This window comes from Oncorhynchus kisutch, linkage group LG7 (genome assembly GCF_002021735.2).
Source record: "Oncorhynchus kisutch isolate 150728-3 linkage group LG7, Okis_V2, whole genome shotgun sequence".
NCBI classification, from domain to species: Eukaryota; Metazoa; Chordata; class Actinopteri; order Salmoniformes; family Salmonidae; genus Oncorhynchus; species Oncorhynchus kisutch.
The window spans coordinates 43,219,716-43,234,882 of record NC_034180.2 but is presented as its reverse complement, the minus strand read 5'-3'; the positions used below and the strand labels follow the sequence as shown (position 1 = coordinate 43,234,882).

Here is a 15,167-nt window from a genome sequence, read left to right as displayed (position 1 = left end):
TCCTTTCCACTATTGGAATAGGTGTCTTAACTCTTCTAAAAATGAATCAATCACGTGATATTTGCCCCCCCCACAATATTGTAGTTTTCCTACATGAACGCTGGTCCTGGGTTATATATCTAGCCGTGTCAGCAAATCGTTTTCTATACAATTTGATAAAGGGTTGAAAGCAGCACACATTAAAAAGAAACAGCACAAGCCTAAATTCCCTTTAAGAAAGATCCTATCTCGAGATGAGTTTATAAAATTTCATTTTTATTCATGTTACATAGCTGAAACATAGGGAATTAACATTTCCACGAGGCTTTTGGGAACTACAATCGATGATTAGCAAAAACATAGTGGTCCAAATCTAATGACAAATCACTGGACTAACCAAACACCCTTGTTAATTAACACGTGCACAAACCTGCATTGAAAAGTACTAAATTTGACATTTGGACTTGGTGTGTATAGCGCATTGGTTCCCATTCCAGTGTACCATTCAATTACATGCATGTAGGAGTATTTCTTTTTGTTTTGGTCTTCAGAAAGCCTCCACCTCTTCTCTTCAACCAGACATGCTTTATTGTGAATTCCATAACCAGGGGGGAGCGAGGAAAAACATTTTCAGAACCAATGGAAATCACCTGGCTGTGATACTTGGTGCCAGCTCATTGACTGGCCCTCCCTGCAGCAATGTCAGCAGCTGTAACCATACAAGGTAACCGTGTGGAGGATGTCAGCAGCTGTAACCATACAAGATAACCGTGTGGAGGATGTCAGCAGCTGTAACCATACAGGATATCCATGTGGAGAAATAGAGAACAAGCCTATGGAGGGTGAGGGAACAATTCATTGAATTTGCTTAACAGACACCCCTGTTCTAACATCTTAACTCCCCTTGTGTTTTGATGGGACTAAGATTTAGTAGCTCAGCAAAAAGCCCTAGAATGGCTTATTTTTTCCTCTAATTTGGACTAAAACATTGATAAAAAGAAGCTATTAATACTTTTCTAACAGGAGAAACTGCACGTATGGAAGGTCAGGACAAACAAACCAAGGAATGGAGGTTTCACCCCCCCCCCCCCAATCAATATTTTTCTTTATTTTATTTGCACAAAAGCTGCAGCGTGAAAAGTCAAATTATTTTGGAATTTCCACATGCAGCTTTTGTTCAGTAATGGGTTTCATTGCTAAAAGACTTTAAGTGGAGCAATACAGGAATGGAGATGTGTAAAAAGGTTTTTTTTTGAGAGAGAGATGACCCTGTGAGTTTCAGTTCTCGTTCTCTCCGGCTTCGCCAGCTTCTCCAGCCTCGCCTTCCTCAGGCGCGTTGTCGGATGTCCATAACTGGAAAGAGACACATTGACGTTAAACACATCTTAGTTTACTTCCTCTAACTCATTACCCCACGCCGACAGTATTCCTCCAACTATACATTATCATACAGTCTTCATTTTTAACTAAATTAAACTTGTAACAGTCTAAGCATTGTTTGACTAAAATGAGGAACATGGGGAGAGCAGAGAGGGAAGGGTACTAACTGTCAGGTTGTCTCTGAGCAGCTGCATGATGAGAGTGCTGTCTTTGTATGACTCCTCGTTCAGTTTGTCCAGCTCTGCAATGGCGTCATCAAATGCCTGGAGACACAAAAAGCACACGGTAAGTTTAAAAGAAGAAATCACTGTACAAAATCGAAGCTACCATCAAGTAAACACTCTGCTTGTCCAGCACAGATATAAAGTCATATACTTGAGATCTCCCATTGTAATAACCTTTCCCAGAAGAAACATTCTCCGCCCATTCACACACTTGTTAACAATTCAATCAAACACACCACTTAACATTCCCTTTCATTTGTTCTGACATGGAACAAGCAGATAACATCTGTAACAAAGTCCCCATACCTAAAGCAAACAGGGGAGAGGCGCAGGACTGACCTGTTTGGCCAGTGAGCAGGCTTTCTCTGGAGAGTTGAGGATCTCGTAGAAGAAGACTGAGAAGTTGAGGGCCAGGCCCAGGCGGATGGGATGCGTGGGGTCCATCTCCTTCTTGCTGATGTCAAATGCCTGCTGGTACGCCTCCTGAGAGTGCTCTATGGTTGCTGGGGAAGTAAAAAGATCCGAATGGACTTTATTGGAGGCAATGACACAGTATGGCACCCTATCTGACTTATTTGGATTACAATCAAGTGTAACAATGACAGAAGCCTGATAACCATGTGAGCTAAATTCACTCTATAGTGATTAAGATACAAGAGAGTGGACTTTGACAGCTAGTGGCTGCTAGATGGAAGACTACAAATGCAGTATTGGACAATTATGACTGTGGTACATTCCCAGCAATAAGCAACTCGCAGTTGAGCGGCACATTTATTTCCTTTTTCCTGGACCCATTTGAATTGCACATGCTAATAACAAGCTAATAACAGTCTAAAATAGGGCATAGAGCTCTCTTTAGTGTGCGTCACACAATGGGTACAAGTGGGAGTCTGAGGCCAATAAAACCTGCTTAGGATGTCATCATCCCCCCAAAAAGTATTTTATTCTGTAGATTTAAAAATATATATTTTTGTACTGATATCTTGAATATCACTTGGTTACACCTAAAATGTAGGACTATTGCTTGAAAATCGCAACATGGCAAATACCTTTGCCACATTCAGTTCAATTTCATAGCAATCTCACCTGTTTTGTCATCCCCAGAGGCGACTTCGGCAAGGTATCTATAGTAGTCGCCCTTCATCTTAAGATAGAAGACTTTGCTTTCAGCATTTGTGGAGTTCTCAATTAAATATTTATTCAGCAGTTCCTGTGGGAAGGAAACACAGATTTATAATTTGTTCACACTGCATAAACCTTACATTTGACAGTCAATGTTTCCTTTAAGTTGTGTTTGTGTAACCCCATTTCAAAATCTTCAAACCTACTGACTGGCTAAAGAAGGTTGCTTATGATTGGCTGAGACAACATCCATCCAAACATGACCATGCGAGTGGAGTTCCCATCATTTCCAGAGTTCCTAACCAAAACCCTCCCACACCAGTGGTGGGCAGATAAGTGAAGTCACAGACAGCAACTAGCATCAATCTTTCCATTACAACTGAGATGAAACTAACAAAAACTGGATTAGCAGCAGCATTAGTGACTGTACTGGACCAAGGAGGTGTATCAATGAGGACCACAGGATTCAAAGTTGAATATAAACAATTGTACAAAAATGTGGTTGATATATATATATATATATAATGACATCGTGTGATGTCCATGCAGCAATGTGCCCACACAAGGGCACGTTATAAGACTGCCGTGGTCACACCGAGTGGAGTGGACAGCCTGGACACCTCTGCATCATTAATCAAGCCTGTTCTGTCCCCACCAAGAGCCTAGCTGTGCATATGGACATGCAGCAATAGGTCAAGTACAAGCAGGGAGGGAACCAGCATGTTGCACTGCGACAAGTCATTCCAACTTGTCCACAAATAGGCCATCCCTACTGCAGGTTCCAGACCATCTTTTGCCCTAGATTCATCCAGGCTTCTTTCGTACCAACGTCCCTCACTGCTCTGTCTTAGTGGCACAGCGACTCTCGGGAAGCAAAACCAACAGCTGAATGCAAGTAGTATCACTTGCAAGCTACATCTTCGATATCACTCACAGGGTCTCCAAAGCACCAATATTTAAACCCCACAGCAGCAGAAACTCCACTATTAGTGCAGACCAGTTCCTATGCAACGCACTAAATAGACTGTAGAGGGTACAGGTAAGATAGTAGGTGCCCCACACACGCCATGTGGGATTCAATCCCATGCATGTTTCCTTCTGTAAGGGAAAATTATCAGCTCCTGACATTAAGTTCTGGAACGCTAAATCCCCAGTTAGCTAGCGTGAAGGAGCCTAACCATCCAGTGGCCAACTCATCAGGATCTCGAAGGGCCGGATTGCTGCCTGATTACAGCTTTACTGCTAATCTGTGTCAGTGAGACCAAGGGTTTAAGGTCACCGTAACTGGTTTCAAATACCAGATTAAACAAGTTCACCGCAGATGAGGCTGTCCACCCGGCCCAGCCCCCACTTACTCCAACCACTCCCACCCGGCCCAACTCCAACCACTCCCACCCGGCCCAGCCCCAACCACTCCCACCCAGGCTCCACTCCAACCACTCCCATCTGACCAAGCCCCCACTTACTTCCACCTGGCCCAGCCCCAACCACTCCCACCCGGCCCAGCCCCAACCACTCCCACCCGGCCCAGCCCCCACTTACTCCAACCACTCCCACCCGACTTACTTCAACCGGCCCAACTCCAACCACTCCCACTTACTCCAACCACTCCTAAACGGCCCAGCCCCCACTTACTCCAACCCGACCCAGCCCCCACTTCCTCCAACCACTCCCACCCGACCCAGCCCCCACTTACTCCAACCCAGCCCCCACTTACTCCAACCACTCCCAAACGGCCCAGCCCCCACTTACTCCAACCCAGCCCCGACTTAGACCAACCACTCCCAACCGACCTACTTACAGACAGATTAGTCGAGACGATACATGGCACACTCAAAATGTCAAGCATTCCTTCCCATACGTCTCCCTGGCTGCAAACGAGTGGAGGGGAAGCGGCTTGGATTTTCACAATGCGTTCAGTTCACACGGCACTTCAGTTTCACTCAGACCACAGAGTAGTCTATTACAGGTACCAAACGGAAGGAAACGGGGATGAATTACCTGAACATGTCCAATAAGAAATGCTTGTTCTTGGTTTTCTTAGTAAAACGTTTTGCTACGGTGTGCCTTAATGATTAGGACACAGGCAAGAGCACTGTGCTCCATAAAACCCAGTGCCCCATCTCCCCTATGTGGCCATGATATAGGCATAGGCCTACCAAGAGCTGGTGGCGAAATTCTCCAGGTTTTGACTAATTGCAGTATCGCACTCCTCAAACAAATGGATTGCAATTTGCAGCTGTGCTCGTGTTGGAGATGAGTGTATCCTGAACATCCGGATAGGCATATTTTTGTGTGATTCTGTCAAGACTACTGTGTGAATCTGGCTGGGTTTTCAATTATCTTCACGAGAAATGTGGGCCATCGCCATGACAACCTAAATGGTTTGACTTTGAAAAATGTGTCTTGCCAAGGTTATATCCACAGGCGAAGAGACGACCAGCCTGGATGGTTTTGTAATTGGGCCCTGTTCAGTCTTACCTATGGCTGAAACTGGAGTGCTGAAAACAGCCTGCATCATTCTCAGTCAACATAACTTATTGTTGATTAAGCAATCAGATTCTGACCACTATCGCCTGTAGTCGCTTACAAACTACAGTTGCCAACAGATTGTGGTGGTTATTAGGGGCAACTACTCAGCGTGCATGAACTAGTACTATAAAGTATGACTAGGCCAGGGTTTTCATCAGGAAAATGTGGCACCGATTTGACCGGCAGCATTTTAAATTGACCTGACCCTTATGGATTGGGTGAGTAACCTAATTAGGGTGTCCACCCACAGTGCTCAGAATGAGAATGTACCTTAATCTAAATGTGATTAACAGAACATGCAACTCGAGGTTACAACGGCACGCGTCCTTCTTACCGAATTTCGATTTGCACTTTGAAGATGTTACAATAAGTGTCCACATTTACTTTCTCAGCCAACATGAGTAAAGAACAGCAACATCACTAGCCTATGTCAATCTATTCCCCATTGTAGAAAAGTACCTATTCTATTGGTCAGCTTGTCGTTCTGTGCAAGAAAGAAACAGCCTATTCCAAACAGACTCTAGGACAATAGATCCCAAATTCATGCAACCAGTAGATCAAAATAACTTGAAAAACAATACTATTTACCAAGAGAGTTCCTATATTTTTCGTAGCTGTCCATTTACCACCAAACCAATGCTGGCACTAAGACTGCACTCAATGAGCGGTGGTAGGTATGATCACCAATGATGAGACAGCCTATAGGGAGGTCGTCAGACCTGGCACTGTGGTGCCAGGACAACAACCTCTTCCTCAACATCAGCAAGACAAAAGAGCCGGAAACGGAGGGCCGAGCATGCCTCCATTTACGTTGATGTGGCTGTAGTGGACCGGGTCGAAACCAAGTTCCTCTGTGTCCACATCCCTAAGGATCTATCATGGTCCAAACACACCACCAGTCGTGAAGAGTGCACAATGTCTCTTCCCCTCAGGAGGCTGAAAAGATTTGGCATGGGCCCTCAGATCCTCAAAGTGAATACAGCTGCACCCCTTGTATATAGTCAAGTTATCTTTACTGTGTATCTATTATTACATGTTTTACTTTTCTATTATTTAACTATTTTCTTTCTCTCTGTATTGATGGGAAATTAGCATTTCACCGTTTGTCCACACGTTGTTTTACGAAGCATGGGACAAATAAAATGTTATTTGGATTTAAGTTCATTTGCCTCGTAATATGAAGTAAAAAGTTAAGTACATGTTTTCAAAATGCATACTGCCTCCAGCTTACAATGCAAAGTGGTGTGAGAAACACTGAAGCCTGCCTACCGTTGCCCAAGCATTTGAATGCAGAATGGGAAGCGCACTTCAATTACCAGGGTCTCCAAAGCACCAATATTTATAGTAGTCGTGGCATTAACTGTTTTTAAACCCAAGATTGCATTTAGATTTTTTTGCGCAATGATTGGGCATATAAAAGCACATTTCACTCCAGCAGCAACAGGAGTTGTGGCAGCAGCACTCGCTTGTCTGACAGGTTTTACACTCAAACTAGGCTCTGTATCTGTCTACTGTGAGCGTGTGGTAAATAAGAATCATAATGACTAACGAAAATATGCACAATCATTTTAATTTCACTAATAATGCAAAGTAATCTATAGACCGATAAGCATGACCGGTCTAACGTGTTTCCATCGATGTATAGGCTGAAAAGTATTATTTTGCAATGGGATTTATTTATTCTACTGCCCGATGCCCATTTTATTTATTGGCTGTTCATTTAATCATTTTTGTCCAAAAGCCAGCGGCTAACGGAAAGCCTGGTTAGGGTTGGACGATATGGTTTAAAAATCATATCACTATTATTTCAACCTTATGGGCAATTCACATATATACAGTGGGGCAAAAAAGTATTTAGTCAGCCACCAATTGTGCAAGTTCTCCCACTTAAAAAGATGAGGCCTGTAATTATCATAGGTACACTTCAACTATGAGACAAAATGATTTTAAAAAACCAGAAAAATCACATTGTATGATTTAATGAATTTATTTGCAAATTATGGTGGAAAATAAGTATTTGGTCACCTACAAACAAGCAAGATTTCTGGCTCTCACAGACCTGTAACTTCTTCTTTAAGAGGCTCCTCTGTCCTCCACTCATTACCTGTATTAATGGCACCTGTTTGAACTTGTTATCAGTATAAAAGACACCTGTCCACAACCTCAAACAGTCACACTCCAAACTCCACTATGGCCAAGACCAAAGAGCTGTCAAAGGACACCAGAAACAAAATTGTAGCCCTGCAACAGGCTGGGAAGACTGAATCTGCAATAGGTAAGCAGCTTGGATTGAAGAAATCAACTGTGGGAGCAATTATTAGGAAATGGAAGACATAAGACCACTGATAATCTCCCTCGATCTGGGGATCCACGCAAGATCTCACCCCGTGGGGTCAAAATGATCACAAGAACGGTGAGCAAAAATCTCAGAACCACACGGGGGGACCTAGTGAATGACCTGCAGAGAGCTGGGACCAAAGTAACAAAGCCTACCATCAGTAACACACTACGCCGCCAGGGATTCAAATCCTGCAGTGCCAGACGTTTCCCCCTGCTTAAGCCAGTACATGTCCAGGCCCGTCTGAAGTTTGCTAGAGAGCATTTGGATGATCCAGAAGAAGATTGGGAGAATGTCATATGGTCAGATGAGACCAAAATATAACTTTTTGGTAAAAACTGAACTCGTCGTGTTTGGAGGACAAAGAATGCTGAGTTGCATCCAAAGAACACCATACCTACTGTGAAACATGGGGGTGGAAACATCATGCTTTGGGGCTGTTTTTCTGCAAAGGGACCAGGACGACTGACCCGTGTAAAGGAAAGAATGAATGGGGCCATGTATCGTAAGATTTTGAGTGAAAACCTCCTTCCATCAGCAAGGGCATTGAAGATGAAACATGGCTGGGTCTTTCATTATGACAATGATCCCAAACACACCGCCCGGGCAACGAAGGAGTGGCTTCGTAAGAAGCATTTCAAGGTCCTGGAGTGGCCTAGCCAGGCTCCAGATCTCAACCCCATAGAAAATCTTTGGAGGGAGTTGAAAGTCCATGTTGCCCAGCAACAGACCCAAAACATCAACAGTGTGTGAAAACCTTGTGAAGACTTGCAGAAAACGTTTGACCTCTGTCATTGCCAACAAAGGGTATATAACAAAGTATTGAGATAAGTAGTTGGTCAATAACAGAAGTTTGTTCCACCATAATTTGCAAATAAATTCATAAAAATCCTACAGTGTGATTTTCAGGATTTGTTTTCAAATTTAGTCTGTCATAGTTGAAGTGTACCTATGATGAAAATTACAGGCCTTTCATCTTTTTATGTGGGAGAACTTGCACAATTGGTGGCTGACTAAATATACTTTTTTGCCCCACTGTAAATATACACACAGTACCAGTCAAAAGTTGGGACATACATACTCATTCAAGGGTTTTTATTTTTACTATTTTCTACATTTTACAATAGTTTAGACATCAAAACTATGAAATAACACACATGGAATCATGTAGTAACCAAAAATGTGTTACAAATGAAAATTTTATATTTCACATTCTTCAAAGTAGCCACCCTTTGCCTTGACAGCTTTCACACCTGTGGCATTCACTCAACCAGCTTAATCTGGAATGCTTTTTCAACAGTCTTGAAGGAGTTCCCATATATGCTGAGCACTTGTTGGCTGCTTTTCCTTCACTCTGCGGCATGTATAAATAATAATGTTCTTTAAATAAGCTTTGTTGTACAATTAAAAGGTCAAATACACTGCATTTCAAACAGTCAGCAATAATCAAATGAATTCAGGGCTCGTGAAATTATACCAAAGCTAAATATAAAAGTCTCTCACAACCATAAGACCCACTATTAAGGTAATTATTTTTGCTAAATAATTTAATGTGCTTTTTCTGCAATCACTGTCTTGGCTTTCAAGTTGGTCTATGAAAATGCCCTTGTTACAAATTTACCCAGAACCAGGCATAATGCACATTCACTAATGACAAACTTCTTTAAGCAGGCATTATAAAAAAAAAGCCCACATGCTAGTGAGTATCCAGCAAATCTGGACAGGAATCTTTATATAGTTCAAGTTGAGCAAACATGGATCTATTAGCCAGCTAACAAGGAAGAAAAGTTTAAATGTTATGAACACACCCTTCTGTCCGTCTCCAACGGTTTGAACAGCGTGCTAGCCTGTCCACATGTTGAAATCAAGTTGCCTACCTTATTTCTCAGAATGAGAAAGAGTTGCAAATTCCTTCTATAAGTTGTATTTTATGCTTATTGTACATTTATAAAATCTCACACTAGACAGCTAGTATAACACGTGACAAACTGAGCATTTATTTTCCAGAATCAATGTACATTGATACTCTCGTTTTAGTAGTGTCTGCTCTGCTCTCAATGTGAGCAGTTGAGACATAAAAAGGGTATTGTTAGAAAAGGTAACTTCTCTATTAGAGATAAAAATAGATAGTAAAATAATGTATCTGATTCTGTTGGCCCAAACCTCAAATGCAAATAGCGAGTTTGAAACTGCTTGTCAGAGAGGAAGTGATCTCTCATCTTTATTGTGTGAGTGGCAGGGGCTTGGTGTGTATGTAAACAGAGAGGAAGAGGTGAAGCCCAATGCATTTCTATTGGCTTATTTTGGACCTAAGCTTGTCGCCTGCCTTCCCGCCTTTGGGACAAAAACTTCAATTTTTAGGGGCGGAGACATGTGCATCTCGTCATTATACACAGATCTCAGGTATAAATGGGAAGGTGCACACAGCACAGAAGGAGCGAAGGAGATGAGACCAAAATGACAACATAAGAAAAAGTAGACAAACAATTTGTTTTTTTTATAGAACATATTTCTGCAATCTAGGCATTTGGAATATTGCACAAAATCTCATTTAAATTAATTTGATATATCACCCAGCCCTAACCCTGGTCTTGACCAACACAGTGCAAGCAGACAGTGGGTAAGGCCACAGCAGAGGGCAGCACAGTGTCTGCATGGCTGTGGGCAGCAGAGCCGAGAGGTTCCACCATGTCCCTGTCCAGTCTGGCATGATGTCACCTTAGTGGAAAGTGAGTATCACATTATCCAGTCGTCTCTGCCACCAGGCTCACTTCAGCCCAGTGCAGACCAAGCCTGTCAGCTGAAAGTAGACATAGGAATCCCATCCCATAGTGGTTACTTGCATCAGTAGCCAGCCGCTGAGTAGAGGAAACGAGTTGGGGCAAGAGGCGTGAAACACCTTTCTAGGCTGACTCCACCACACCTTCAGTCAACACCGGCAAGCGGCTGAGTCAGCCTAGAAGGGTGTGTTTCTCACACACACACACTGGCGTGTGCAAAGAAGTGGGGTAGCTGTAAGGTGTGGTCTGAAAGCGTGACCATCTGTACAGTTTACAACATGACTCATACAGGAAAGGAGAGGGCAGTAATTCAACCTGAAGTACACCAACCATATCCTAGTTATCTGCTTATCGGTTATGTCTAGCTACATATGTAGGATTATCCATTGTTTGCTTGCTCCCATGTATAGAGAACCACTATGCATATATGCCACCCAATCTCTGTTGGTGTCCATTCAGATTAGTCAAAGTAAACGACTTCAACCCAATTAGAATGGCAGTGGCAATGGAATGTGGTTTCATAGTTTTGAATATCTCCCTGGCTAGACGTTCTAACAGAGAATGGATCCTTCGTCACTCTGCTGCCTTCATATAAAAATAAAATAAGTAATAATATTATAATATTATATTATTATAATAAGTATAGACGTATGACCTTTCATTGTCGTAGCCATAACCGCTAATATGTATAGATAACTGCTGGATTGTGCTCCAGTGTGCTTACAAATGCTGCCCACCTCCCCAAACCCCCCCCCATCCCAGACCTTGTGTCTAAGGTCAGAGGCTCAGGGAAATGCTCAACCTCCCAGCTAATCCGGCAGAGATCCTCACTTAATCCACCATCAAGACCAAATAGAAAAAAACAGACAGAGCTATTCACTTGTAAAGCCTTGGATTTAGCTGAAAACAATTGTCCCATAGGAAACAATAACAGATGTAGAAAGTTAGAAAGTTCAAGTCAATAAAAGTCAAATAATTTTACTAAAAACTAATAAAATATATTTTCCTGCATGTTTCATGTTAAATAAATCACAGAGCGCCATAGCAATTCGGAGCATCAAATGGGTAACTAGTTAGGTTAGTGGAGTTGAGAGACGTAGCCTATTGAGCAAACTGGCTATGAACTTCTTCACTTGGCTAGCTTCATTACAACTCATGTGTCAAATGAGACCGATTATGAAAACAGGACACACTCCTCGTTTCAGGCCTGTAACAGCATGGCTCTCGAACAGTCACCACTGGTGCTCTGCCAGAGCCTACCTCTCAGATTCTGACACACCTTGCTTTGCAGACACACTGGATTGTGACCTTTGTCAGTATGCGCCATCACGTGGTTAAATCCCATTGTTCATTGTGACAGAATCCCAACAGGAAGGAACCGGGTAAGGGGGTGAAAATACAATACTTCCTTCTCATCAGGAGGCCAGGGGAGATACCCTATTTAGACTGGAGGAACTCATTGAGGAAACCTGGGCCATGACATTTGACCCATAGTGCATTGAAACAATCTAATGTTAGTCTCTATTTTACAGTAATAGAAATGGGATGTGTGGTGTACTAAATGTTTCAAAATAAATTAATGGTTGGAACTTGGAAGCACTCACTGCTGATAATGAGACCAGAGTTGGGGTCACTTCCATTAATTAATTAAAAAGTCCACAGAAAAAATGCCTACATGTGCAATTCTACCTGGATTGAGAGAATTAAACCCAATCATGGTAGACTGGTCAAACACACGAGAGGAAAAGTTGAATAGCTTTGCTTTTGTGAAGAAATGGACATCTTTCATCATACAGAATGTATTGTTCACTGTTCAGAGAAGGCATTGCTCTTAATTTTAAAATAATCCCTTTTCTAAAGGCACATTTATCCAGACATCAGAGAGACAAGAATCCTGTAGCACTAGGGCTGGGTGAATTACTGATGCCTCGTGCTTTGCACTGATGCACTCAAATATGCCCCTGGAGGAGCATGAGGTGTGCAGTCCAAAGACCCAACAACAAAACACTTCCCAGACCTAGTGAGACATGACTAATATATGGACTAGAATTACTGAAATTCTATTTCAAATAAGCTATATGTTTGTTGTCCATGTAATTACTTTACATCCAAATAAATTGCCCCATATAATGATACAATACAAATCTGACCAATTGTCTGACCCGTGACCACACTTTCCCAGTAGCAAGCTGTGAGAGGCAGTGAGAGCGAGAAACAGGTGTATTCAATATCCCGGGCCAGGGTTTCCCCAAACAGTTTTTTTTTTTACCAGCTAAGTTGACTGAGACATTTCCACTTACAGCAACAACCTGGGGAATAGTTACAGGGGCGAGGAAGGGGGATGAAAGAGCCAATTGGAAGCTGGGGATGTTTAGATGGCCATGATGGTATGAGGGCCAGATTGGGAATTTAGCCAGAACAGAGGTTAACACCCCTACTTATGATTTGAGTCAGCTGTATAGTGCTTGGGCAAAAAACAAACATGCACCCTGGGGGGCAGCACCAAGTTTGGGAAACCATGTCTTAGGCTACCATATATTAAAATCCACGCCCATTTGATACAGTCAACATTTCCATTCAAATGAAGCTCTACTAGTACTACATACCAGTACATCGTTGCAGATATCTCTCAGCTCGCCCTCCACCTTCTCCCGGTATTCGTTGACCATTGCGAGCTTCTTGTCGCTTCCCTCCGTCTTCTGTCCGATGCTGGAGATGACCCTCCATGCCGACCGCCGTGCTCCGACCACGTTCTTGTATGCGACAGATAGCAGGTTCCTCTCCTCGTTTGACAGCTCGCCCCCCTGTTCCGTTACCTCCTTCATCGAGGCGGCCATGTCATCGTAGCGCTCGGCTTGCTCCGCCAACTTGGCCTTCTGAATAAGCTCCGCTTTATCCATTGTTTATTCTTTAGTGTGTAACCTTAGCTTGATTCGTCACGGACGGGTTAAAAACAATAGGAGTCCAGGAATGCAAGAGGGACTTGAAGATGGCGCTAAACGATAGAGAGTAGCGGATGCTGCGCAGTATTCCACCAAAAACCTGCAAATGTAAAACAGAAGGTTTATGTCACTAAGTCATTTTATTATAGAATACAGAATGTGACCAGAATGTACTGTACCTAGAACGAACATATTACACACTGCAGCCTTTAGAAAATAACCAGATACAGTAGTAATCCAGCTCGCAGAGGTTACACCCGCTGGCAACATACGGATGGTGTGCGCGCGTCCTGCGTGCGTTGACGTGGTATCTGTCAAATTCGATGGGTCGCTAGCTAGTGGAAACGTAACTAGCTTACGCAGAAAGACTCGATGTACTTAGCTTTCTAGTTATCTATAAACTAACCAGTGGTCACGGTTGCTGACTAACGTTAGTCTTACACTAGAGATAATCAGTTAACAAGCTAACTTACATCCCTGCTAGATGGACATGTATTTACCACAAAAACGATGCATCGGTCTTGCTACCGCCAAACAAGCCAGCGGAGCAAATTAGCCAACAACTAGCCATATAATTAACGTTAGTTAACTAACCACCTACGGTAACGTTAGCACACATATTTAACGTTAGTGTAGCTAAAAGCTACTATAGTTAGCTACTAGCGTTGGGCCACTCCTTTCATTGAGAATGGATTGCTACAAAATAACATTACCATGCCATTAGCTTGACTACAACAGAACAATCATTTACAAATAGAAAACAAAAAATATTTTGAACTGATTTCTGAATATTCTAACCTTCTAAGGTCCCGATTTGTTCCTCCGAATTGATCCGCTGTGAGATTGGTATGAAGCAGAGCAAAAAAACAGCAGCCGTGAAATTCAACCAGACATGCTAGATGGAGCAGCTCTATGCGAGAATGATTCTCCAATCACAAATAGACTTTTCTTCCTGTCAACAATCATTTCTAGTAATATTAGCCAGTAGCTATTTAGCGCGGGGAAAGGGGGAGGGAGTTCAGAAATGGGTTCGACTGGCGTGTAGGCTGCGGCTGGGGCCACGGGGTTTCCTCCAATTAGAGCAAGGGAGAAGACGTCACCATTGCCATGGTTATTCTCCATTCCTACCCCCTTTCACAAGTTGTAGCAGCATCAGGGAGGCCCGAGGCGGGCGTGGCACCCACTCATTATAGTGACCGAGATATTCCTATTTTCTCCTCTTGATACCCCTTTCCTTTTCCTAAGCTTTCCTTTTGTGGGTGATCAGCCATCCAACCTTGACCAGATGACCTCTGCTTAGTGCTCACTTAGTGCTCACTTTAATAATATTTTCACTACACAGAACACATTATGCTGGTGATAGGGCACACAGACAGCATGCAGTTTTATTAACATTTTTGTTACATAGGCCAGAGTATATCAAATATTAATTTGCCAATAATTTAACAATAATGTTTGTACCATGTTTTGTGCTGCTACCATGTTGTGTTGCCACCATGTTGTTGTCATGTTGTGTTGCTGCCTTGCTATGTTGTTGTCTTAGGTCTATCTTTATGTAGTGTTGTGTTGTCTTTCTTGTTGTGATGTGTGTTTTGTCCTATATTTATATATATTTTATTTTATTTGTAATCCCCCGTCCTCACAGGAGGCCATTTGCCTTTTGGTAGGTCGTCATTGTAAATAAGATTTTGTTCTTAACTGACTTGTCTAGTTAAATAAAGGTTAAATAAAAAATTAATTAAATTAACTCAATATTTCATTTCACCCATGGGGAAATGTCCCTGAATCTTGATGGTGATAATTGTTATTCCTTGGATGATCAACTGGCTGGGTCCTCGGCAACCCTTGTGTTCATGTTGTATCCCAGCCA

General features: G+C 42.6%; 1 protein-coding gene across 2 annotated transcripts; it reads right to left on the bottom strand.

Annotated features, from left to right (window-relative positions):
• Positions 1–234: 234 nt before the first annotated feature.
• Positions 235–14,258, bottom strand: LOC109894642 (14-3-3 protein zeta-like). 2 transcript variants are annotated; one of them, XM_020488262.2, is made up of 6 exons: positions 14,096–14,258; positions 12,962–13,397; positions 2,670–2,793; positions 1,923–2,086; positions 1,527–1,622; positions 235–1,332 (listed from the first exon to the last, which is right to left on the bottom strand). In XM_020488262.2, exons 2-6 carry the CDS (start codon positions 13,253–13,255, stop codon positions 1,258–1,260), a joined length of 753 nt encoding a protein of 250 aa, XP_020343851.1. In that variant the 5' UTR covers positions 13,256–13,397; positions 14,096–14,258; the 3' UTR covers positions 235–1,257. The 2 variants fall into 2 exon arrangements, with proteins under 2 accessions (XP_020343851.1, XP_031685008.1); XM_031829148.1 differs by having other exon boundaries at positions 13,477–14,187.
• Positions 14,259–15,167: the final 909 nt, after the last annotated feature.